At 40.5% G+C, this 27,225-nt stretch overlaps 1 protein-coding gene across 4 annotated transcripts in view; it reads left to right on the top strand.

Annotated features, from left to right (window-relative positions):
* The window catches only part of GADL1 (glutamate decarboxylase like 1), a 188,894-nt gene that overhangs the window by 117,876 nt on the left and 43,793 nt on the right, over positions 1–27,225 (top strand). For all 4 annotated transcript variants that reach the window (XM_082664715.1, XM_082664716.1, XM_082664717.1 and 1 more), the window contains exon 14: positions 16–105. In XM_082664715.1, the coding sequence (XP_082520841.1) occupies positions 16–105 (90 nt within the window). The remainder of the gene's footprint in view (positions 1–15; positions 106–27,225) is intronic.

Genomic DNA, 27,225 nt, shown 5'->3' with positions numbered 1-27,225 from the left:
TTTCTTCATCTTCAGCCTGAATATGCCAATGTTTGCTTTTGGTACATTCCACCGAGCCTCAGAGAGATGGAGGAAGGACCTGAATTCTGGGCAAAACTTCATTTGGTGAGTGATAAGCATATTGCATTTTTTCCTTTGGATGAAATAGATTCAATGCCCATTGTCTATTGATCCTATAAATGATTTGGTACCTGCAAGAACTTCTTGAGGATCTAGAGAGGTTGTTCTTAGTATATTAAAAGTTAATGACATGCCAAACAGTTGTGAGCATTTGTTAAAATAAATCAAGATACTTGACACACACATATTCAAAATAATTGTGCTGTTTGCAAGAGAGTGGTAGAATTTATCAGAAGTTCTAATTCACAGTGCACTTCAGAGCACATGATCTGGTAATGGTTAATGTCGTATGATGAATGGCTTCTTCCTTAAACTCTGCTGGTGCATGTCTGTGACTGCTTGCATCACTTCACTAGCAGATGATGTTAAAGTCTAAATGTGGTACCCTTTGTGAGTGTGAGACTTTCTCTTCTTTCCACCAAGGGGCTTATGTGATAAAAAAGAAAAGAAATGTCAGCAATGAATTTCAATTGATCATTGAACTAAATGTGACTTGCAAACCCCTCCTTACCCTCAGTGTGGAAATCAATGATAGTTTTAACAGCTTTGATAGGTGATAGCCCTTCTCCTTGCCCTCTAGAAGAAAAGGAAAAACTTGCCAGTCATGCAAGGGACAGACATTTAGCACTCACTGTGCCAGGCACTGGAGATATAAACATCAAAGAGATTTGGTCCCTGCCCTGGGAAACTCATATTCTAGGAGACAAATGAGTAAAGAGATCATCACCAGGTAACTAGTAGGTGCCTAGATGAAGAGAAACCCTGTAAAGGCAGAGAGAAAGGATATCTACCCCAAAGTGTGACACTAGATTGGAGTCTTGGACAATAAGTAGGTGTGAGTCGGTGACAACTGTGAAGAAGTGGGTTCCAGGAAGAATCACAACATCATGGCCCAGAGGCTAAGAGGGGAGGGTGTGATCGAAGACCACAGTGGGGCAGGGGACAGTGCTAGGAGTAGGACAAGAGCAGCAGGCACGGGAGCGCACGGAGGCCTCATCTTCCATGACAGGTGCTTGGAATTTGTGCCTAGTTAGGTAGAGGTGGGAAGACCATGGCCTTTAAGTCATAGCCACCTGGATCCTCACCTGCAGCATCTTCTTTAGCTTTAGGCCAGTTTCTGTTTATTCATGGCTCATTTAGCCTCCTTCAAGGTAGCACAATACATACTCAATATATAAATGTCTTACCTCTTGTTAAACCTGAGGTCAGGCAGCAGAGATGGGGAGAGATGGACAGAGTTACCTGTGCCTTTGCCTAGACAAACACTCCATTGGCCATATCAGGCAGTTAGCATGGTCCTTGGATCTGGTTTGTCTTTTTGTCACACAATGTAAATGAGAAAGTGCTAAAGAATACATTTCAGATGGTAAGTGACTCAAAAAGAAACAACGTGAGAATTTAATGGTGATGTTTCCAGGGACATTTTGCACTTTGATGGAATGCATCAGGCATTGTTTGGTGATGTTGAGAAGGATATGGCTGCCATCCTTCTCACTTTCTGATTGTTAAGAAAAGCAACCGAGGAGGTGATATTTGTGTTTTATGGACTCAATACTGTTGCATGGACACGGATCAGGATAAGTAAATAGTCTCTTTATGTTTGGGGATACTATGGACTCACTCTTCCATTGTTTAAAGAAATATTTACATTATCTAGTCTCAGAAAATTTGAAATTGAGGATGGGTATATAAGCTAAAATCAGATAAATCAGCATATAATACACTTTTAATCTTAACTGGAGATCAAATATGAATCAGGACAGTCTCTTCTCTCCCCAGTATTCTCCAGCATCAGTTCTCTCATGATTGACATACATGATTCTCCATCCCTTCATTTTGGAAACACTTTTCTGCCATGGAAAAGTGAACCATGGGGCCCTTGCCCAGTCTAATATCATATTATTTTAATTGTTCTGGTTGCTTCTGATTCCTAAACATGTATGCTGCAGATGAATCATCATTGGTTCTGTCTTAGTTTCCTTTTATCCTCTCTCTTGGCATGGGTGTGTGTGCATGAATTTGGCAAGGAAGGGAGGCATATATATCTGTTGTTGATCTATGTGGTTTCATGCTTACTGTAGTATAAGAATGCAAGTATATGATTTATAACCTGGAGTGTACTTAAAGCACACTTGAAATTTGTTTTAGGATTTATCTTGGATGGAGAATCACAAACAAATAAATAAACCGAATAAGGCTTCGCCCCTCCAATTCAGACTCATGTCAGGCGGAGCTGTCAGATTTCAGAATCAGTGGTGTGATAAGTCTTCCCTTTGGCAGCAGGAGGGGAGCAGGATTATTTCATAAAGAACCTGGAGTTTGGGTGGGTGTGTGTGTGTGTGTGTGTGTGTGTGTGTTTGTGTGTGTGTTTGTATATATGTGTGCGTGCACACACGTGAGACTGTTTTTGAGAACACAGTCACTCTGCTGTCTACTGATGCTGTGACAGCCCCTCTCTGACACTGTGTTCAACCACCGAGTTCCAGCAACTCCTTTTTTTAAAATGTCCTCCATGAAAGTTCTTCTTTTTGGTTTTTTCAGGCATTGCAGCATTCTGGGTCTTCATTAGTTCCCTGCCCAGGTTGTACTCACTTCTTTTCTGGTCTCTGCCTCCTGTTTATTTTCCTTCCTCTCCGCACAGTCGTACCTGCAGCCCTGTTTTATCTTGTCATTTTCCTGCTGGAAGCCTCCAAATTACACTCGCAGCTTTCAACCCAATCGACCAATGACCACTGTTTATAATAAATGCTGTTAAATGTTCTCTTTATTCTCCTAAGATGAAACCAATAGAAAATAGGACCTACCTACACGGAATTTTGTAAAAGGCAATAGAAGGCCTTACATGTCATATGAAGGAAAAATAATCTTTATAATAAAGATATGTATTTCATTACATAAACGTTTGGCATGACAATATTAGAAGACACAAGGAAGTGATAAGATGCTCACACATCCTCTTAGAATCACTGTGAATGTGAGCCATCTTCAAACGCAGACTCTTAGAAGTAGGCGATGTTGCTGATGCCAATAATAGGAATGGGGTGATGTTAGTGACATAATTTTAAAAATGCACAAAATAAGTTTTTTTAAGGATGGATTTAAAATATTTAATTATTCAGAGATGCTCTAATCTTTTCTTCTTATACCAAAGGGATTGTCTTGTTTGGAGACCATGTTTATACCATAGTCAAATCAATTAGTTTGCAAACTAATTTCTCTCATGACTTGCTCCCAGACATAGTATATAATTTGTCTTCCCTTCCTACTTCTCTTTTTCTCTCTCCTTATCTCCTTACTGAAACACCTACACTATCTGCACTGATTTCAAGTTCAGAGACATTGCCCCTGGGGTCCACAGTGAGAACTTCAGCAGGGTTCCCAGGGCTTCCTGAAAGCTGCCTGCTCTGTGGTCGAGGCAGACTTCACTCGCTAAGGTGGCTGCCCCAAATAAGATTATGTATATTTGTTTCTTCTCCCTTGGTGATCAGGTATGAAGGGCGAGGGAGTCAGGGAGAGAGGGCAAAGATAAAGCTGAAAGCATAAGACCCAGAGAATGTAATTTAAAATTTCATCAGTTTGTTTTATTTCATCATTACTCAATGTTCTGATGCAGAAGATTTCCTCTTTTGTCGACATTTCATAAACAGTCCTGCATTCCACCAACATAATTTACATTCTTAAAAATAATTACCAAGGTGTCTCTTTGTACTTAAGCATGGCCATTTCAACTTTTTTTTCATTCACTGGCCTGCAGATTTGTGACTAATGTTAGACATTTATAATAGGCTCATTTCTCCTGGACAGTAGGCAAAGAATAAATCTTTTAGAAACTACTAGATGGGTTTGTTGTTTTGCTTATTTGGTGATATAACTTGATATGGTATTCCAAATACCTTTGGAGAGAATCTAGTGTTCTCCCTGGCGGGTTTCTGATGAACAGCACTTGAAGATGAGACAGCGTAGACTGGGTAGGGTTGTGTGCTTTCAAGGATGCCCACTTTCTGGCTTTGGATCAGGGAGGGCCTCAGTGCCCCTGGCTGTGCTTCACTTGTTTCCGCTGTGTGTGTGTATGTGCATGTGTGTTCACATGAGTGCATATGAGTCCATACACATTTTGAGGTCTTCTATGTATTTTGAGGACTTTGATTCTGATTTTCTTTCCCTCATCATCTGTAACATTTGCTTAGCAAGCACTCGTTTTTGGATTGTGGAAAAAAAACCCGTTTCTTTAAAGGTGTGACAGTGTTTTGTTTTGTTTTTTTAATTTTCAAAGATGAGTTTCTTTTTTAACCCTGTAATATAGAAATTATAACATCTTCAAAAATCCTGTTTGCTAGTGGATATCCCTCATTTTAAAGCTCTACTTTAAAAAAATTATATTTAAGGAGAATGTAATATAGAAGTATCTTAAAATAAAATATTTCTGAGTGTGACTTGAGACTCTCTCCTTCTGATGATGGCTGGGATGTCGATTTTGAAAATGCTTAATGTACTAAATACTTAAGGTACTATTTCTTGCAGATACTATATTCTCTTTCCCCAAATTATTAAGACCTGAGATAAAATGCTGTTCTTTTAACTATTCTCTCAGGGAGAGATGTTATTTTCTACAATCTGTCAGATATTCTACTAGCTGTAATCAGTTTCTTCTGTGTCATTAAGGGTCAAGGAGCTTCTTAAGTAAGTCCTGTGTGTCTGGCCTTCTTCAGAAATCAGCTGAGGAAGCTGGGTGTCCCTTCTGTTGAAGGACATGGGATACTCTGTCTTATAGCTTTTATGCCCATTTCTCTTCCCCAGTTGTTTACTACTTTAGAAAGTAGAGCTTTCTAAATAGCTCTACTCCATTGGATCAATAAAATTTCAAGCATTAAGATTCCAACAGCATCCTTGTTGGATATGCGTGTACTATGGGGAAGTTCACATGAGTTGACCTTTGTATTCAACAACACCTTTCAACATGTAGAATACATTTGCCAAATAGGTGTTGTTAATTTATTTCATATGTTGCCTTTTAGTCTTTTAAACATTATTTTCAGACACATAGAGAGGAATTTCCATGGATAGTTACTTGAATCCCCAGGGAAGCCAGACAAGTCCAGATGTCCTCAACAAAGAGTTATTTTTTTCTTTCCTTTATTTTTCTCCCCTAAGTTTATTGACTGTGCAAGAAGTTCTAAACTTGGAATGATCTATTGAAAGTTAAAATTGAGCAAAATGAAGCTGGGTGTCTCTGCAGGCTGGGGCTGAACTGTCCTGGACCTGAGGTCAGGACAGGACTGGGTCTGAGAGGAATGTCCATGGGTGTGGCTTCCTGTAGCTCACTCACACCAGCGCACACTCCATGGGGCACTCAAGATAGCAGTAATGGGAAATGAGGCCAAAGAACATAGCTAAAGCTGCATTTCACAAGTATCTTTTTGTGCCTTGGGTTTACTCTTTAGCACACAAGCAACGAGTCTACTTGATGCCAGGAGTATGGCTGGCCTTGTCTGTAACATTTGCATAAGAACCAAGTTAATCACTTAAGTACAACAGTTTCTTCAGTCTCTGCTCAAATCTTCAGGCCCATCTGAAATAATTCTGAATTTCCAGATCTATCAGAGTGCGAATTGAAGAAATGCAGAAGCTTAATCAGTTTCATGGAACACTTACCACTGTACCCTGAGTATAATTTTATTTAGTTCACTCAGTCAGGAGTTACAGACTCAAAACCTATAGAAGCTAGGCCAGTAGCATACATGAGGGAAGTAGACGGGGCATAACACAATAGGGAGTGGTGGGGACTGTGGACAACTGGAAAGCAGTGGCCCCAGCTAAAGGGGGCAGCCTCTACTCAGCTCCTAATGATGGCTGCCATGTGGAAATGCAGGTCTGGGTTGCCAGGTCTTCTTATTTTTAAAGAGATGCTAGATTTATAGAAATTTATGTAAACCGTCCTTTGCTTTTAATGTTTTAAATGTTGGCAAGTGAAAAATTACTAAGGTTGACGGGTTCTGGCCTTCAGGCTTTTAGTTTGCAGCTCTTACCTAAATCCATTAATGCCCTATCACCTGTTTCTCTTTATGTGTCACCAGAAGCTCCTTGAGATGAGGGTGTGCCCGTCTTCGTCTTTGTTCCCCCAGGGCAGCTAATCTGATGGCCAGTCCCGGCCCGCATCAACTTTGAGAGATGTCCAAGTTCTGTGTCATCTACCAGAAAAAGAAAACTCACTGTTGCATGCTGTCAGAGTTGTAAATGGGGTTTTAAGAACTGTGGTCTTGTGGTCAGTGCGGCAATACAATTAGGATATACGGGTGTTTGCTGTTCTTGTGTTTTCTCCTTTCCCTGTCCTGAGCACTGGACCTGGCCTCTGGGCTCCATGCTTCTCTTGAGGCTTCTGTAGCCTTGAAGACATCTGTCTTCCTAGATTTTCTGAAAGCCTCAGCTGGCCAGAGATGAAACCCATAGAGGAAGGCGAGGAGTCTGGAGGCGGAGAGGCAGGCACAGGAGAGAGGAGCAGAAAGGGGCGTGCTGGAGACAAGAGCTCTAAAGATAAGGATGAATTCCAGCTTCTCTTCTCTGAGTGCCCTAAGGAGGTGTGTGTGTGTGTGTGTGTGTGCGCGCGTGCGTGCGCGCGCGCGCGCGTGCGTGTGTGTTTGTGTGTGTGTGTTCCAGGTGATGGAATGTCTGCCCATTCCTAACAAGTTACAGACTATCAAGGGATCATGTTCGTTCAGACCATAAGCATTTCACATATTGAACCAATGACCTAAATGTTAGCCCTGGATGAGACCCCCAAGAACCTCTGCAGGACCCAATGAGGCTGTGGGAGCCATAATAATGACTGAAATTGACTTTTAACCTGACCTAGTAGGATAGCGGCTTGAGGCTGGATTTAATTTTATTTAAAGGATATAAAGTACTGTGACATTTCTTGCACACCTGAGCGAAATTCATATCCATTAAGGAATTTCTCTGGACTTGATGCAATATTTATTGTTGCAAAACAAAGAATGGATCCTGTGCTGAAAGAAAAAATATATATATATTTTTTTGCATGCTGTCTTTGAAGTCCCTTTGCCAGTACCAAACCTGCCCCCTGGTGGCACTTTTGCTCATTTTTCCTTTCCTTGCTGGGAAGTGACACTAAATGCTGACTGAATAAATGCGGTTATAAAATGTTACAGAATTACAGCATCACTGGGGTCAGGGCTTCTGGATTCTGCCAAACCAAGAGCAGCTCACCTGAGTGAGGAATTCTCAAAGGATAAAATTGACCTGTGTGTCTTTACTTCAAACGTGTTTCTTGTTGCTCTTTCTTCATCTTCACTCCTCGTTTCCACTGCAAACTCCTCTGTGCTTACCTTTGCGTCTGCTGTCTGGACTTCATCCCACCTGCAATCTTACCACTCACTTCCCTCTCCTTCTCTGCCCTCCCACCCTCTCTTCTCCTTACTTCTCTCTCTCACTCCTTCTCACATTTTCCTTCTTCTTTTTTCTCTAATATATTGCTCCCCTCCAATGATAAGCACATCCAGGCTCTGACAACCTTAAAGGAAATAATTTTATGATTTTTCTCTTAATACTGTTGTCCCCTCAAGATACATCCCTGTCTCTTTCTCCATCCCTTTGGACTAAACTTATGAAAATAATAGCTTAAAGTGTCTCACCCTGAATAATAGTCTGTGTCATAGTTTATAAAACCATTCCCATAATTTGGGGTGTTCGGGTTGTTTCCAACATTTCCCCTTTGTGAGCAGTAACAAATGACCATCTCCATCCCCAATCCACTTTTGCTTTTATTATTTCCAGAAATAAAGTGCTCGGTATGTAATTGCTGATTATAGAAATCATTGTGGTTTGGAGCCTGACTCTGGCTGTGTATTGGGATACTGATTTTTAAGAAGGTTGCATTCCACCAGTAAGCAACCAGTACACAGCCTTCCGTCTAACTGGGGCAACACTGGGTGTTGCCTGCTTGGGGGGGAATGTTATTTAGAAAGGGGAAAAAATACTATCTTAAGTTTGTTTTGCTTTTATTGTATTAGTTGTTGGTGGTTTGAACCACTTTCTATTTTTTTCTTTACTGATGGTGCTTCTCTGTGTATCCATTGTTTTTTCTTATCTTACATGTTTGTATTTTGAGGTCTGATGGTTTCCTTATAAATTTGAATGAGGATATATATAGTTTGAGTTTTAAAGCCCTTTTTGTCAGATGGAATGCAAATAATGCCCTTAGTATAATGTGCTTTTTATTTTAGTCTTGCTGTTTTTTCATTGTACAGAAGTTTTAAATTTTTTATGTATTCAGATCTGTCAGTCCTTTCCTTCATGATTTATTCCACTGCTTCAAAGCTGAAGTTATTGTTCTTTCACAAATCTGGTAAATAGTCTGTTCCATCTCCTGCTGGTTTTTCTGTCATTGCATTTTTTTTTTTTTTTTGTATTTAACTCAATTCATGTGGAGGCTATTTTTGTGTACAGTGTAAAATATGTATCTAACCTGATCAGTTCACCCCAATTATTATCCAGTTATTCCAATTTGATTTATTTAATAATTCTTCCTAACACTTTTTATTATGGGAAGCTTGTGTTATCACGTGTTACACTTTTTAAAACACTTTAGTCTATTTCTGGATTTTCCAATCTGTTCTATTGATCTGTGTTTCTGTTTTTGTGTCAGGAACAAAAGGTTTTAAATGGTGTTGCTTTATAATGAGTTCTCAAGGCTGCTAAAATATCACCCTTCTGGTTCTTTTTTAAAAGAGCATTCTTTAACATTACATTTAAAATTTTTTGTACGGATTGTAGAACTTTTTTTTAGTTAAAGACATCTTGTTAGGATTTTTATCAGAGTTTAAAATCATTGAATCTGGAGTTAAATAAATAATACCTTTGCTGCCACTGGCTGTGTAACCATGGACAAGTTACTTAAAGTCCCTTTACCTCCTCTTTTTCCTCAATAGCGTGGGGATAATAAAAAGCACCTATCTTAAAGGGTTTTGATAGGGTTGAATGGCATAATCCAGGTACAGTGTCTGGCACAGAGTAAGTTCATTAAATATTATCTTGCATTATTATTAATCCTGTTTCCTCATTTTTGAAGGACCATATGAGCCTTAAATGTCTTCTTCATGCCTTTTTGCTTATCCCCCTTCAAATTACCTTAAATACTATTACAACAGTAAACTTTCTAAAATACAGTCCTGATCATGTCACTCCTTATGTTTCCCTTTGTCCCAAAGGAAAGAGTCCGCAAACATTCAGGGACTGTGGAGATATGATTTAACTCAGCCTCCACGCCCTGTCTCCTGCTAACCCTCTTCATGTACAGTTTTCTCCTGGAGGCCCCAGAGATACGTACTTGTTTCCTCCTCTGAAGTACTATGACTATGACCTAGTCTTCTTGAAGCTTCTTATAGCTTTCAACCTAATATAGTATAGGGAATCTGGGGGTCTGAGTCGACCTTCAATTAGGCTGGCAACACCTCAACTTGCCCAGAAGGCATTTCCTGACACTTGAGTATGAGTACCCTTTCCATATACTCCTGTGACATCTTCGCTACCCTGTCTTGGCTGTTACCGTAAGATAGCAGCATTTGGGGTGGGGAATGGAAAAGATGGTGGCAAGCCAGGGAGGAGGGGAGTAGGCGGTGAGAAGTCACCCATTACAGGAAATAGCTGATGGATTTTAGCCAAGGAAGATGCATTGATAACCCCTGTTATCAACAAAGATTCACTTATTTGTACTGATGACACTGTTGATGGAGGGGAGATGAAGAAAGTGGGCAGCATGTCCCACTGGGGTTGGCCATATTTGAGCTTCAATATCCCAAGCCAGGCTAGCATAGAGCCCTTGAAGCTCTATACTGGAGCAAAATGAAAATACAGAGCCCTTTGTTCCAAAATTATCAAGAATTTCAAGATGGCGACAGCACGGGGCTCTTCCATACCCAGGGCCCTATGCAGCTACACTGGTTGCACACTTACGAGGTCAGCCTGGTTGTATACTCATGTGGTGTGAGTGTTTAATAAGGGGAAAGTTGCTAGTGTTACTATTTCTTTGCATTTTCTCACGCTGGTCTCACACGGTAGATGCACAATAAATGTTTGCTAAATGAACGAATCGGTGAGCAAAGACATGGCCTGATGGATTACCCTTTGGGTGACTGACTCTCGTGCTTATAGTGGTTTCCTAGAGACATCAGTTGTTCTTACCTTTCTTGCCCATCAACTCACCCATAGAAGTTTTAAAAACTAAGAGTGCTCATTCTCAGAGTGTGATTGGGTTGGTCTGGAGTGAAGCGCTGGGATCATCTTTTTTATCTGGTTTCTGATATGCAGGAAGGACTGGGAACCATCACATCTTATGAATGATCTGTGTAAGGGATTCTCAGGATGAGGGCAGCTTAATAATGAAGATATCGTGAGGAGATAAATTGGAGGAGGCCACCTCCTCTGTCTCTATGTGAATCTAGCAGGGTTGGTGTTGTAGTTTGCTGTCTAGTTAGTTGTGTTTTGTTCACCAAATCATCATTAGTTCAGAATGCAAAAAAAAATTTTTGAAGGTCAAAATTTTTAAAGTCTGACTTCAGATAGCTCTCTCGATTTTAGTTCAGACTTTTCATACTACCTATCTTTGAATCATGCTCCGCTTCTTATGAAAATATCCCCCTATCTAGGAGGTCCTAGAAAGAATAGCACTCCACTGTCTTAGGGGGCAGGGATAATTCAAATGTTAGAAATACAGCGGCAGAGCTTGCTTTAGTTGATTGTAATGCCACCTGTCTGACTCAGAATTGAGACTGTCTTTCAGTCTACGACCCGGGGGGAGCTGCTTTTCCAGGTGGTACTACAATGGGCTAGAACAGCGGTCCCCAACCTTTTGGGCACCAGGAACCGGTTTTGTGGAAGACAGTTTTTCCATGGACCGGAGGGCGGGGGTGTGGAGTATGGTTCAGGCGGTAATGTGAGCAATGGGGAGCGATGGGGAGTGGCAGATGAAGCTTCACTTGCTTGCAGGCTGCTCACCTCCTGCTGTGTGGCCTGGTTCCTAACAGACTGCAGACCATTACCAGTCCGTGGCCCAGGGTTTGGGGACGCCTGGGTTAGAATCTTGTTGGTAATGAATTGGGTCTTAATCATGTCTTTCATATGGGTTAATAATGCTTCAGGGTAAAAAGACAATCAGGGACTCAGAATTCTCATTTGAATCTGCCTATTCATTCAAAAAATACGTATCTAGCACCTACCATGCACCAGACTCTTTTCTAGGTGCTTGGGGTACATCTCTTTTGTTGAGTAGTTTCTCTAATAAAATGTGATCAAAGCTTAGAAAAATTACAGAGACTGAGGTTTTATGAAGGATGACAGGAAAGATTTAAAAAATTAAAACTGAATTACTCCTCAGTTTTTACAAATGAAGGTTCAGCTTGGTTTTTAGTTTATAATGCAGTGGTCCTGCAGCTCTGTTGTTCTTATAGGCATACATTACATTGTAAGTGTAATCTAACATAAATGTTGCAAAACTGAGTTATGATTTCTTTTATACTCTGAACACCAGAATCTATCAGATCATGTCTTAGAAACTAGTTTCTACTGTGTACTTCTGTTCTACTTCTTATAGTCTGAACAGAGAAAATGTCTTGGATCTAAAATCTTACACTCTTAATTCCACTGAGATTTTTTCCCCTTTCATATCTTCAGTTATTATTTAAGAGAACTAAATTTTGAAATTTCTTAAAGCAATTTATTTTATTTTTTGGTATGAAGTTTAAATATAAAATAGCTTCAGTAATTACATTATTAAAGATAAATGTGAATATGTCAAATATAAATATATAAATATATATATGAAATATCAATTTACATCTTTGTAAAATACTTGTATTAAATTTTTCTATGCTATTATCATAAAATTAATTTTTTTTTGATTCTGGTTCAATTTAATGGTGAAGAATTCTAATTAATAAATGTAAAGGGAATGAGGGAAATAGGAAATCACCATAATAGTGGTAATTATATACAAAATCCATTGATGGATGGTAAGAGTTGAAGGTGAAAGTATAAGGAAAAAATGGGATATTAGAATTGTCTCAAAGTATCTCTCCCAAGTATTTAATTACAAAGATAAAACATTGCACACACCCCTTTAACCAAATAATCACCAACAGTGAGACATTGGCATCAAAGTAATGCACTAAGAAGGGCAAACACTTGGGTAGTATTCTCACCAAAACATGTGTAACTATGTTCTAATAATGAAGGAACTGCAGGCAGACCCAAAATGAATACCCTTTTGTAAAATAACTTGCCCAATACTCCAAGGTTCATAACTTTTCTAGGTCATAAAATGCAAGGGAACTAAATACAATACCAGGTGGTGGATTCAATTTTTGCAACATTAGCAGAGAAAACTTGATGAAATTCAATCAAACCTGTCATTTGATTGATAATATTTTTCCCAATGTTAATGTCCTGGTTTTGATCATTATACTACAGTAGTGTAAAATGTTAGTATTAGGCAAACTGGGAGAAGGGCATATGGAAGCTCTGTAGTCTTCTTGCAATTTTTTTTTTTAACACCTTTATTGGAGTATAATTGCTTTACAATGGTGTGTTAGTTTCTGCTTCATAACAAAGTGAATCAGTTGTACATATACATATGTTCCCACATCTCTTCCCTCTTGTGTCTCCCTCCCTCCCACCCTCCCTATCCCACCCCTCTAGGTGGTCACAAAGCATGAGCTGATCTCCCTGTGCTATGTGGCTGCTTCCCACTAGCTATCTATTTTACGTTTGGTAGTGTATATATGTCCATGCCACTCTCTCACTTTGTCACAGCTTACCCTTCCCCCTCCCCATATCTTCAAGTCCATTCTCTAGTAGGTCTGTGTCTTTATTCCCATCTTACACCTAGGTTCTTCATGACTTTTTTTTTTTTTCTTAGATTCCATATATATGTGTTAGCATACGGTATTTGTTTTTCTCTTTCTGACTGACTTCACTCTGTATGACAGACTCTAGGTCCATCCACCTCACTTCAAATAACTCAATTTCATTTCTTTTTATGGCTGAGTAATATTCCATTGTATATATGTGCCATATCTTCTTTATCCATTCATCTGTTGATAGACACTTAGGTTGCATCCATGCCCTGGCTATTGTAAATAGAGCTGCAATGAATTTTGGTACATGACTCTTTTTGAATTATGGTTTTCTCAGGGTATATGCCCAGTAGTGGGATTGCTGGGTCATATGGTAGTTCTATTTTTAGTTTTTTAAGGAACCTCCTTACTGTTTTCCATAGTGGTTGTATCAATTTACATTCCCACCAATAGTGCAGGAGGGTTCCCTTTTCACCACACCCTCTCCAGCATTTATTGTTTCTAGATTTTTTGATAACAGCCATCCTGACCGGCCACACACATATTTTTAATGGAAGTCAAAGGGTGGAAAGTATGTTGAATAAAAAACAGTTTACAAGCTAATAAAAATATTTTTGTTAAATTTCTAATCTCTGATTTTGGAGGTGAGTTTGTTGTACTGGAGAACTCAGATATGTTTTGTGTATTTTTTCAAGTAATGGCAGTTCTGAAAAATCACATGGAAATTTTGACTATAGCCTTCCAAAGGGACATTATATTGAGGTACTGGGTGAACTGGAAGCTATTTTAAACCTATGTTCTCACTTTTCCTACGTAGATTATTGCCACAGATGTCTCCACCTGACTCACCTGCTTCCGGCACTGCCTCTGCTCCAAGCCCCTGTCCTCACACTGTCAGAGGGCCATGCATAAATGGCCATGAATCACTGTGCTCCACTGCTTAAAGACCTTCCCGCCACCTTCTCTAGAAAATGCGGGTTCCTGAGCAGGGCCGTCGAGGCATTTGGGGGTGTGGCTTTGCCTCCTCCTGCAGCTACACCTCCCACCTGTCCTGGCTGCACGAGTTCCTTTCAGATCCCAGAGCTCCAAGCTCAAAGTCTCATCTCTCCATTCTGTACCTTAGTCCCAGTTGCCCCCTTTTCTTAGAATCTCACTGCACTCATCATCCCATCTTCCTGAAATATCACATACGTATATACGTATGTGTATGTGTACACACATGTAAACATTTCTTATTATATATAAGGCCAAAGACAGCATACTGATGTGCTGTACTATTTCAACACTGTGTTAAAAATATTAACCTTACGTCTGGCCCCAGTTGGTGCATGTCTGCATGCTCAATTGTGGGTATGGTGTAGAATAAGAGTTCCAGTATGATTTTTTGACTTAATGCTGGTCCAGTAAAGTCATTTTCTCTCTGTCTGTTCCTCTCTCCCCCTACACACCTCTGAAAATCTCATCCCAGTCCCCTTTTTGATCACTGCAGTCTGCTAAATATTGATATTTTCAATGGGACAAAGTTTAATCTAGACTCAAAGACTTTTTTGGGGGTAAAGAACAAGGATCAACTACAGAGTCAGGGAAGGAAGCTTGCCCAATTTCCATCTGCACTAAAACACTTGACCAGCACAGGAGCTAAAATATACCATGCAATAAAAATAAACATATAAAACTTCAAGTCCTGCAGTTAATGGGATGTGAAAATGTGTTTGCTACAGACACTGGGTGCCTGGGAGAAGACGTAGCCACTTGTTTTGTCAATAAGCCCACACACACACACACACACACACACTTAGTAAACAGTTGTCATTCGTTCCTGGAATCCACCAAACAAATATTCTCTGTATCGGTTTTAACTCAGCAACGTGGTAAGGGGCTCTGACAGGCTCTCGTTGTCTCCTCCCTAGAGGCTGTGCCCAGAATTCTCATTACTGTCCCTGCCCGACAGATCTCAGTAACAGACAGTGTGGTAGAAAGCCAGGCAGACTGGAAGAAAAGCTGGAATTATACAAAATGAGTTTTAAAAAAAAGCATCCAACATGAGATTTATGCCCAGGGTCTCTTCAGAAGTCTTTCGTTAAATGCCTGTCTATAAGCTGAGAGTGTGATATCCTTTTTGAATGGCAAAAAAAATCTAGTTGCAAAATTTTTATGGTCTGTGTTCTGCATGGTAAATTTTAATCCCTGTTTTGCCAGCCTGAATTAATATTGCTTACATTTTTATTAGCCATTGATTTTTGAATAGGACAGTACAGGATATCAGCCTTTAATTTTGATAATTGAAGTGGACGTAGCCACAGTTTCCCTATGCCCTTTGTGTCCCACCAAAACCCTTACTGGTTCCCACAGTCTTTTTATACGTGAGGCTCCATCTTCTGTCCCTCACCACCCTGCCCCTAATTCAAGGATAATGTATACAGTAAAAATCCTGAAATTAGAGAACACATTCAGGGCAAAGCCTCATTGCCAAAGTCTCTCTGCTTTACAGAATTATTCCAGAGAGTGCTCCTTTAACTTAAAAGCTCCATGAACCTAAATAACTCCCTCTGAGTGCTTTTGAAAGCCACATCAGTTCACCTACAAGGTATCTGGCAGGTATTTGGTGACAGGAAGAGAACTATTTATTCCTGCAGTTTTTGTGTATGGATGACCTGGGAGATGGTCAAAGGAAGAGGAGACAGAAGAGTGAATTAGAAGAAGTTGCTGGCTGTGGTCTGGGAGTTCCGTGTCAGAGATCCCGTGAGGAGTGCCAGCTGGAGACAGGCTCTTGGCAGCTGGAACTCAATGGCTATGACTTGAGGACAACTTAGGGACTGGGGCTAGAGTTTGGGAATTTTCCACAGAGAGTGATACAAGTCCTCAAAAATGATACTGAGAGGAGAGAAGAGGACTCAATGAAGAGAAGCCAACATCTACTGAAAAGCACAAGGAGGGTGGGGTGGGAAGGGCAGAAAGTAACTCCAACCCCACAATGTGTGTTGGGTGGAAATGAAGGAGATTAGTCTCCAGGAGGAAGGGGGTTGTGGAGGAAAGTATTAAACTTCATACAAGAGGCACCTTCTCTTTCTAATACATCCAGTCTTCTTTGAAAAGGGGAATTTCCCTCTTTGCCTCTCCAGAAACATGACTTACTGCTACAACAACACTGTGTCATAAACCTCAGTGATAGAAAACAGTAAGCATGTATTACTCATGCATCTGCAGATGAGAGGGGAAGGAGAGGTGGGGGTGCTAATTTAGGCTGGACTCTTGGAGGGGGCGCTGTGATCCATGGATCCATTATCCTCCTCCTTGAGCCAGTGGACCCTCTGGGGCATGTTGTTATGACAATGACAAGAGACCCAAGAGCACAAACCTACTGCGTAAGAGCATTTCAAGAGTCTCTGTCATAGGATGTCTGCTAACAGATGATTGACCAAAGCAAATCATGTAACTGAACCCAACATGAAAAGATGGTGGAGATATGCTCTACCCCAGTGTGAGGCCAAATCAAGCCATGTGATCAAAATCAATATAGTACTCCCTTGGAAGTGAGTCAGTGGGAAGAAATATTTCTGAAGAGCTACCTAGTCTACCACAAATAAAGATGGCCACTGTGAAAACTTACATTTAGGCGTAATTTAACAAGAGATCAAACATGGAATAATAAAACCTAGTGATATTTCAAAATCAGTCTTTTGCCAGCCACGGTGCTGCTGTGGGGAAGTCCCAGTTCCATTCAGCACATGCATTGTGCTGAGTGCTGTGGGGAAAATCAAAGATGAAAATGATGTCTTCTATCAAGCTGCCTTCAATTGGAAAAAGAGACAGTCATGTATAAAAGTTACTATAATGAAAAGTCAAATGTCACAGGAATTATGGGCAGGAACAAAGGACTGTGGGTACAGAAAGGAGGTCAAGAAGAATTCCTCTTCTAAGTGACTGCTTAGAGATCAAGTTCAGAAAATAAAACATACTCTGGTTAATTTAAGAAGAAAGGGATTTATAGAAAATTAAAGTCTTACATAATCACTGAAGGGCTGAAAAGACATGTTTCAAAGTCCTACCCCACAACTGGGCCATGCAGGGGACTGCTGCTCCTTCCCGAGTCTGAAGTGGCCTGTTAAATTGTGAATCTGCCATAAGAGATGCCAGCACCAGAACCAGCTACCCCACCATGACCTTCCTGGCAAAAACGGATCCCTGCCATTATGCCCCTTCTCCCACTCGATTCTGAAATGATGGCTTATACACGTTCCAATAGTTGGCTAACCTTCAATCACATCAGACACCCTAGCTGCAAAAGAGACTTTATTAGAAGGAGGTTGGATGATGCTGAATCAATCCCTAATGTTTTCTACAGGAAGTTCAGGGAAGACGTCATCGAGAGTGTGGCATTGGTACCACGTCTTGGAAAGTGCTGCCTCATGTCAAGGGTGACATAAGATTCTGTTTATGGAAGTACTTTATAAATTGTAAAGCAGCAAACAAATATAAAGAAGACTTGCTTTATGCACTTCCAATGATTCCTCTTGAATGGGGTCACCATGGAGACCTTTTTCTCAGTAACAAGAATCTAGGAATAGTTTTGGCTTTCTCCTTCCACCAAATCTATATGTTCCTGGAAGGCGTATATTTATTTTTCCATAACAATTTTTGAGCTTTTACTATATTACCTTACACTGTGCTAAGCCCAGTACATATATAATTTCATTTAGCCTTTTCTTATTTTGTTCATTTGGGTCCTCTCTCTTTTCTTCATGGTGAGCCTGAGCAGAGGTTTGTCAATTTTGTTTATCCTTTCAAAAAACCAGCTCTTGGTTTTACTTATTTTTTCTAATTTTTTAAAATCTCTATCTTATTTATTTTCTCTCTGATCTTTATATCCTTCCTTCTGCTGACTTTAGGTTTTGTTTGTTCCTCTTTTTCCAATTCTTTTAGGTGGTAGGTTAGGTTGTTTATTTGAGATTTTTCTTGTTTTTTGAGGAAGACCTGTATTGCTGTGAATTTCCCTCTTAGGACTGCTTTTGCTGCATCCCCTAGATTTTGTATGGTTGTGTTTTCATTGTCATTTGTCTCAAATTATCGTTAAATTTCCTCTTTAATTTCATCAGTGACCCATTGGTGTTTTAGTGGCATGTTTTTTAGTCTCCATGTCATCATTTTTGTCTCATTTTTCTTTCCATGGCTAATTTCTAGTTTCATGCCATTGTGGTCAGAAAAGATGCTTGAAATAACCTTTTAAATTTGTTGAGGCTAGTTTTCTGTTCTACTCATTTAGTCTTTTCTATGAAGTAGGTTCTGTTATTACCCTCAGAGAAGGTAAGTTACTTGTCAAACATCTCATGTTAATCAATTAGTTAGTTAATGACAGAGCTAGTCTAACACTAAAGTTCTTAAGCCCAGGCACCGTGGCTCTTGGTAAAGGGAAGGGAGCAAAAAGGATGAAAAGCAAAGTGTAGAGAATGGAGCTCGGGCAAAAGGCAGAGCTGGGAGAGGCTGCAAAAAGTGGCCCCAAGAAAAATTGTCAGCCAGGAGGGGCTCTGCAGGGAGCTGGACCAAGCTCTGCTAAGGAAGGGGATGCACTCAGGAAGGTGAAACATTTGGTTCAGGCAGCTGACGAAATGCTTGGCAGTTTGTAACATGTTGAATAAGCATTATTTTCAAATGCAAAGAATTTTGGCTGGAGTCAAAGCTTGAGATTCAAGTGGTTGTTGGGAGAGAAGTACTTTGGTCTCATCCAGACTTAGTTTTGCTCTCAGCTCTGCCAGTAAGTAGCTATGAGACTTTTGGGACAAGCCACTGCATCTTGCCAATTCTCATCTGTAAATGGGCTTAACAATACCTGACTCATGGAATTGTTGAGAGATAAATTTGAGGTAATGTATAAACACCATGGTGCTTAGTACATTGTAAAGTACTCCGTGAATGGTATCTGCAGTCATTGTTTATGGGTACTTGGCCTTCTGATCTTAAGCTCATATGCTTTTCTTAGTTTTTGCTGATTTGTTGGTTGTTTAAACAGCTTTGCTGCTGGTGTATTTTGATAATAAAGGAGAAAGAGAGAAGGCTGGGTATCACGAAGTTACAGTATAGAAAGAGAACCCTTTAAGCAAGGGTGAGGATATATTTGTAGGAGTTGTAGAATTCCTTCAAGTCCTCATAACTTAGTGAACCTGATCTATTAATCATGAGACATATTTGGATGATTGGAGTCCTGGGCCCTCATCCCATGCTTATGCACACTCTGTGGGAGAGTTAAGCCCTAGGAAATAAACAAAACTCCCATGAACAAGGCAAAAATATAGGGAAACATTAATCCATGGGCCTGTGATTATCCTCAGAATTTTCACGAAGGGCATCACATTAGCCTTGGCTATGGTGGCCAAAGCTCTGTGAGCAAAGACATAGTTGGTCATAAAGAAGACTTTGATGGCTTTTACCCTTTCATTTCTTTCTTAATTACCTTTCCACTTGCCACACAAATCATCCTGAACAGTTATGGTTTTTATAGGCTTCTGATGATCTAGCCTCTGATCTATTCCCTTTTCCACTTCTGCTGACTAATCCCTTCCTGCTTTCCTGTATCAGCCAATTTTTAAATGTCAGTCTGGGTAGGTTGATTTCAGAAGCTATATTTAAAAAGAGACCTGCCTGCATCTTTGGCTCTTTGCCGGGACAGCATACTTAAAGAGGGATGAGATCCAGGAGGCCATTTCTTATTTTCTTTTTAGATCGCATCTTGGAAGCAGAAGCACAGCTGTTCACATGGTATCCTGTGAACTCAGGGCAGGCTTTCTGCTGAGATCAGAAGCTCTCAGCCTTAGTCCTGAGGTCAGCCAGAAATTGTGGTTAAAACCACCCTGGAAATGCTGAAGGAAGCTGAAGGGAAAAGCTGTACCATGCAGTTGTCGTTGACTTCCACATTTTCCGACCACGTGAGCCCTCTTCTCTGGAGGTGTCCCCAAGGGCTCTGGTAGGCAGCTATGATGCCAGGTCAGTGAGCCATTGCCACGTAGCGCACCACCCCCAAACCCAGTGGTCTCAAACAATAAGCTGTCACCAGTCCTGATGAATTTACGGATGGTCTGGCGGTTCTGCTGGTCTTGGCTGGGCTCCCTTTACGCCTACAGTCAGCTATGGGGCAGGCAGGCAGCTCTGCTCATCGTGGCTCTGTTTGCTGCTGGATGCTGCACTAGGATGACCTCGGCTGGGACAACCGAGCCGTCCTCCAAATGACTCTAATCCTCACCAGGCTATTCTGGGTGCGTTGTCCTGGCAGTGGTAGCGTTCCAAGAGAGAAAATGAAAGTTTGCAGGACTTTTTGGGCTCAGTACTCTCACACCATCACCTCTGCTGTTTTTTTGTTTTGTTTTGTTTTTTGCGGTACGCGGGCCTCTCACTGTTGTGGCCTCTCCCGTTGCGGAGCACAGGCTCCGGACGCGCAGGCTCAGCGGACATGGCTCACGGGCCTAGCCGCTCCGCGGCATGTGGGATCTTCCCAGACCGGGGCACGAACCCGCGTCCCCTGCATCGGCATGCGGACTCTCAACCACTGCACCACCAGGGAAGCCCTCTGCTGTTTTTTATAGATCAGAGCAAACTGCGAAGCCAGACAGATTGGAGAAGAGGTTTGGTGGATGAATAGACGCCACGACTGCTGATGGGGGGAACTTAAAAGTCACATTGCAAAGCATGGCAGAGGGATAGAAATTAGCATTCTACCACACAGACCCCTTTCTTTATAACTTTGTATATTGCAGAGTGTTCTGTGGCTTGACAAGTGTTTCCACATCCACAATCTCACTTGACTTGCCTAAGAATCCTGTAAAGTCAGTTTCATTCTTATGATCATTCCCATCTTACATATGAAGAAACTGAGGCCCAGATCAGTTCATTAGGTAGTTAATTAGGTAGAGTTGAGGTGGAGCCAACACTTAAATACAGTTCTTATTGTAACCATGCCCCATGTGGTTTTCATGGCACATGAGAAGATGATTACATCAAAGGATGAAGGGAAAAGAAATGCTCTTGATGTAGCTAGATCATGTGTGCCCAAAGAGTGGTGAGTCATTTTGTCTCTGCTGCTGCTGGCTCCACGCTGCTGAGGCATCTTGGGAAGCTCCCTCTGGCTGTGAGTGTCTCCTGACCCATGCTAGGTCTCTGCTGCCAGGCCTGGGCACGGTGCCTTTATGGACGGTCTGGATGGGGGGCTCTTCATATCACATAGGAGAGGGCTGCTGGAGGTCTACCTGTGAGGCAGCATGGCTCTCCCAGAGGAACTAGCCCCTTAAGGCTCACTTGGGGTTACCTGTGTGAATGTTGGGTATACAGACGAGTGCCTTGCACTTTCTTTTAGTAGGTAAAGGGAGTGCTTTGGCACATGTTTAAATCATTTTCTATCATAACATATGTTTCTGGACATTTAGCCTTTATCTTATTCACTCACTCATTTAATAAATATTTATTGAGTGTTTCCAATATGTCAGGCTCTGTTCTCGGAGGGTTCTGTGTCCTCGATGAGCTTAAGGTCTAATAGAGGATGCAGACAAACATATAAATATACTATATATACATATATATTTACATGTGTATATACATGTGTATATACATACATGTACATATGTGCATATATTATATGTGTATAAATATACAGGTGAACAGACAAATAAATAACATTACATTAGTGTATATAAATACATACCATATATACATGTATGTGTGTATATATGCAATATAAACTTAATGCATATAAATATACAGATAAACATATAAATAACTATAACTTTACCGTCATTCAGAAAGTTTATATTCTCTCCAAAGTCACACCCTAACAAAAGCCCCCTGACAATTTCCTGTCTTACCAGTATTGCAGAGGAGATAACCCCACCCTAGGACAGGCTCAAGAAATGCCCAATGGAGAGGTAGAATCTTCACCAAGACTTTAACTTAATATATTCTTTAATGTGTGACTAATTATCTTTGTATTTACTCCAGTGTTGGCTTAGAGAAATTTTTGACTTACTAAAAGTTTCATTATGTAGAAAACTTTATTTATAGTGGTTCTCTTCTTCCAAGAGCTAGATTGGAACTGTCCTCTTTTATTGTTGCTATTTAATAACAAGAAAAAACCACCCAGGTTCTTTAATAAGTCAGGTTTATGGTTTCATAATGTAAACATCTCTGTATGTATACCTTCAAGTCAATAAATAATTATTATCTCCTATTATAATACAAGACATATCTAGTTGGGATGTAATTTACATTAAGGGAAAGGTAAGTCCTTGATAGAAATGCGAATTCTCTGGATTTCTTGCTAGCTTAAATAGTATTCTTCATCCAGGAAATCCTCTTCAGAGATGCTATAATGCTCTCTCAATGAAAGTCTCAGTTTTTCAATATTTAACCATCTTATTAGTTTCTAAAGAAAACTTAAAAAATTTTTCCCAAGCACCTGAGATGATTTTTCAGAAAGGAAAAGAAACCAGTGCTCCCATGGCCCAGAGTTAAGATCCATTGTTAGGAAAACATGCTGGGTAATTACACCTTTTACATGTGCTGGTTTATCTCTGTTAACCATAGTAAACATCTCACTGCTTAAATTGTTCTGTCAACCACAGCTTTTAAAAAACTGGGGCTCTCAGGCAGTTGAGGGTTTGTGTCTGCAGGATAATTTCACAGGCAGTTTTTTTCCTTCTAATTTTGTATTCTTGGCTCATTTACAGTCAAATATCTAACACTTCATGAAGCTTAAATATTTACCCATTGAGGTAATATACTTTATCATCTGTCAGCTTAGCCGTAGAAGCTGGACTCCATACTCCTGATGCTCCCAGTCTCCTGTAGCTTCAAATGTTTGTCAATAGCAATCCTGTGGAGCTCTCTCTTTCCCTATCCCTTTAGGATTTAGGCTTTATAATGTTTATCATCGTCACTGCATCATGACTCTCAAAATGCAGTCACAACATACTCCCTTTTTCTTTCCTGAAGGAATCCAGAAGGTAATATTACTTGATAACTTTTATTTCATTAGTTGGATAAAATTATAGTTGGTGTCCCAAAAGGCTTGCGTGTAGGACCCTTTTTATACATCTTGTTAAAAATAAATGGTGGACTTCCTGCCCCTTACACTACACTGGACTTGTAACCCGTGGAGAAAGTGAAAAGGATGGAGTCACACTTCAAAGGCAAATTAATACGCCTTCTTTTCTCTTTTTATTGAAAGGGGTTTTAATCATTTAGAAACCACATATCAATCAGCTACTTTTTTATAAGAGCCTGTGTCAGTAATTGAGTTTATCACTTGAAAGTCAAGACAGAAAATGAAATTGGTAATGCAAATGGCCCTCATCGCCCCTGGGGAAATTGTGTGCATCTCCGTGACTTTCAGCGTGCTTCTAGCAGCTAGTGATGTCATTTAAGCAATTGCTTCCTCTTCTCTGATTAGTCAAGGTTCTAGTTACCTATTTTTGCAGAGACCACTAAAACTAAGTACTGAGTCGGGAACCTCATAAGTGGGTTAAGGCATCAAAGAAACTTGCCTGTTTTCTTGCAGTTTATGAATCAGCTAAATCTTACCTAGAAACACATGCCTTCCAGGTTTAATAGTTAAGAAGCAAATGAGACTGTCATTGTTTATTTTTCGTGGTACTAAATTCACGTTGGTTTCCTCATATGATTACCCACATGTCAGCGGGACCTCCTGTAGGTCCCGACCCACAGGTAAACATGGGGTTAAGAGGGTGAGTTTAAGTATTGCTCAGCAGGAGGACTAACCAGTTATCCTTTTAACGTCTGTGGTCTTTGGTTTTGTTGGATGAACTCCGTGGTGGTGGGTGGGGAAAAGGGTTTCTCATTAATCACCTTCAATAAGAAACCACCCTTCCTTAACAGAAGTAGTTTGCTTTCTTCTTTTAAAAAATTTTATTGAAGTAGAGTTGATTTTCAATGTTGTGTTTAATTTCTGCTGTCTAATTTCTTTTTAAATGGAAAAAAATCACTACTTGAGGGAGTATTATATTCTGTTTTACCTAAATATTAAAATTAAGAAAACTTAAAAATAGACAATAAGCAAGAACCCCAATTAACCAAGATAAATAAGCAAAATGCATATTGTATGCAAATCTCTCCCTGGCATCTTTAAAGATGTATTTGGACCTAGGAAAGCTGCTTTTGAGGAAAGACTTCTGAATGGAATGAATAACTGTCGGAGAAAAAATGCTGTTATGGACACAGCATGTAATGTCAACTGGAACCATCCCCACGCACACGATCTGAAGTCAGGTTCCCCTGTTTGCGTGCAATCATGGGTGGGGTCTCTGTAGTGTGGTTAATATTTCACAAGCCTATTTAGCAGATTGACATCACAGAGGCTGTGAATTGCTGCCTCATCAATAAGAGAAAACATTGCATTTTTTTTGGCAGTGACAGTGTTTTGTTTTAAAGAGAAGCTGGTTTACAAAGATGCCTATTATGACTCTCCTCTATGAATTTGAATATACTTGAAATTTAATTTAAGACTTCATCAGGGGAGGGATGGAGTGGGAGTTTGGCATTAGCAGATGCAAACTATTATATATAGGATGGACAAACGACAAGGTCCTTCTGTATAACACGGGACTATATTCAATATCCTGTGATAAACCATAATGGAAAAGAATATATAAAAGAATATATATATATATATATATATATATGTATAAATGAATCACTTTCCTGTACAGCAGAAATTAACACAACATTGTAAAACTATGCTTCAAAACGAAAAATTTTTTAAGAAGACAGACTTCATCTGCTCTGATGATAGAGTGTCCTACACTGGTTGAAGTTGGTGAAGATGAGAGTCTACATTCTTAGCTGACTTCAAGGGACTTACCTTTTTGCTGTCATCCACTTATACTGGCTTGACTTCCAACCACCTTTTTTAGCATTTATTTTTTGAGACTTTAAGAAATAATTATCCTATTAATTTAAATAAAGCAAGCACTAGTCTCCCAACAGTTGGGTTGTTTTAACAGGTGATTGACATCTTTCAAATGTTAACAAACCTTTTCTAGAAACCCACAAGAGAACTAGGAGATGGTGGAAGTTTCTTCTAGAACAATCTATGGTGCCCTTCTGCTCCTGCCATCTGCTGTGGAGTGTGTTCCAGCCACCATTTTCTTGCAGCTATAAGATGTGTTAAGGGGGAGAGGTGAAGAGACAAGGAACGAGGAAAGAGTCACTTAGAGCTCCTTGAGACTGGGTCTCAGAGTGGTTCTGGTGATTTAAAGAAGCAAACAGAGTTCCATGTGATCCTCATCCCAGGGCTATGGAGATGCACAGTAAATGCACAGTAATTATGGTAACTGTGAGATGCAGGGCATTAGCTAAAGCTGAGGTCAGCATGGCACAGACTCCACTGTTATTCCCATCCTCTTGTACCATAAATTCCTTCACCTTCATGCACAGCACACCACTTACATGAATTTTATGTTTAAACTGTACCCTGACTTAAACTGTACCGTGACTGTCAGACAGGAAAGGCAGGCCCTACAGTGTCTGAAACGAGAGAACGGTACGCTTTGTCTCATGCCAGTCTGGGCTAGTGCTCAGTTTGTGATTCTGCATCCCTTGGAAATGACCCTGAAATTAACTGAGGAAGCCCGGAGAGCAGGACGACAGCTCAGGTGTGTCAGTGAAGGTCCCTTTGTGTGTGTGTACTGAGAACCCACACCAGCACTTGGAACTTGGATGAAAGAGGTTTCAGCCGTCAGGTCAGGCAGCCTTTGGAAAATTCTGCCTGCTGGGTTTAATTTCAGAACCTTGGCCTGTTTTATTCAGACAGACAGCCATCACACGTCTTTCTTTCTTTCTTTCTTTCTTTCTTTTTTTGTCCTTTTCATCCTTGGCCTCATTACCCTTTGCCATTCACTTGTTGGAAAGAGAGGGGAATGAAATTGGCCGGGGGCGAAGAGGGAAGCTGAATTAAATCCTGCATGTGACAAAAACCTGTGAAAATTTTTCTAAAGGGCTTTCCTCTGAAACTGTGAGATGGTGAGACCAGTGGGGGGCGTCAGTGCAGCAGAAATCTAATTGAGTTTCTCAGTCCCTCTATTGATGTCTCTGGGACACAGCTGTAGTACAAATACTGGGGGAGGGGAAGATCATCCCTCAAATCATTTGTCTTTGAAATTGTGTATTAGCCTATTTTCCCCAGATACTGCCATTCAAAACCTTGGAGGGCTTTCTTCTGCTCTGCTTGGTATATTCAGTTTGCCTAAGAAATAGCTCTTTACTTCTTTCTCTACCAAATATGCCCTTTCACATTTGCAACAAAAGTTGATCTTGGGCTGCAGATGAGGTCCTGTGTCTTCCAAAACTATGTAAAATATATCATGTTCTATTTATTATACGCTCTACCAGGGCCTGGTTTTCATTGTAAATAAAAAATAGCTAAGTTAGGCAAATGAATTAGCACTTTTCTTTTTTTTTTTTTTTTTTTTTTGCGGTACACGGGCCTCTCACTGTTGTGGCCTCTCCCGTTGTGGAGCACAGGCTCCAGACACGCAGGCTCAGTGGCCATGGCTCACGGGCCCAGCTGCTCTGTGGCATGTGGGATCTTCCCGGACCGGGGCACGAACCCGTGTCCCCTGCATCGTCAGACGGACTCTCAACCACTGCACCACCAGGGAAGCCCAGCACTTTTCTTTTTAATGTGATTTTAGTTATTTTTTTATACAGCAGGTTCTTATTAGTCATCCATTTTATACACATCAGTGTATACATGTCAATCCCAATCTCCCAATTCATCACACCACCACCACCGCCCACTATACCCCCTTGGTGTCCATACGTTTGTTCTCTACATCTCTGTCTCAATTTCTGCCCTGCAAACCGGTTCATCTGTACCATTTTCTAGGTTCCACATATATGTGTTAATATACGATATTTGGTTTTCTATTTCTGGCTTACTTCACTCTGCATGACAGTCTCTAGGTCCATCCACATCTCTACATGACCCAATTTCGTTCCCTTTTATGGCTGAGTAATATTCCATTGTATATATGTGCCACATCTTCTTTATCCATTCGTCTGTCGATGGGCATTTAGGTTGCTTCCATGACCTGGCTATTGTAAATAGTGCTGCAATGAACATTGGGGTGCATGTGTCTTTTTGAATTATGGTTTTCTCTGGGTATATGCCCAGTAGTGGGATTGCTGGGTCATATGGTAATTCTATTTTTAGTTTTTTAAGGAACCTCCATACTGTTCTCCA

This window comes from Grampus griseus (genome assembly GCF_964374135.1).
Source record: "Grampus griseus genome assembly, chromosome: 10".
Lineage (NCBI taxonomy): Eukaryota > Metazoa > Chordata > Mammalia > Artiodactyla > Delphinidae > Grampus > Grampus griseus.
The sequence above is the reverse complement of the archived record's forward strand: the minus strand, read 5'-3'. Positions and strand labels throughout refer to the sequence as shown.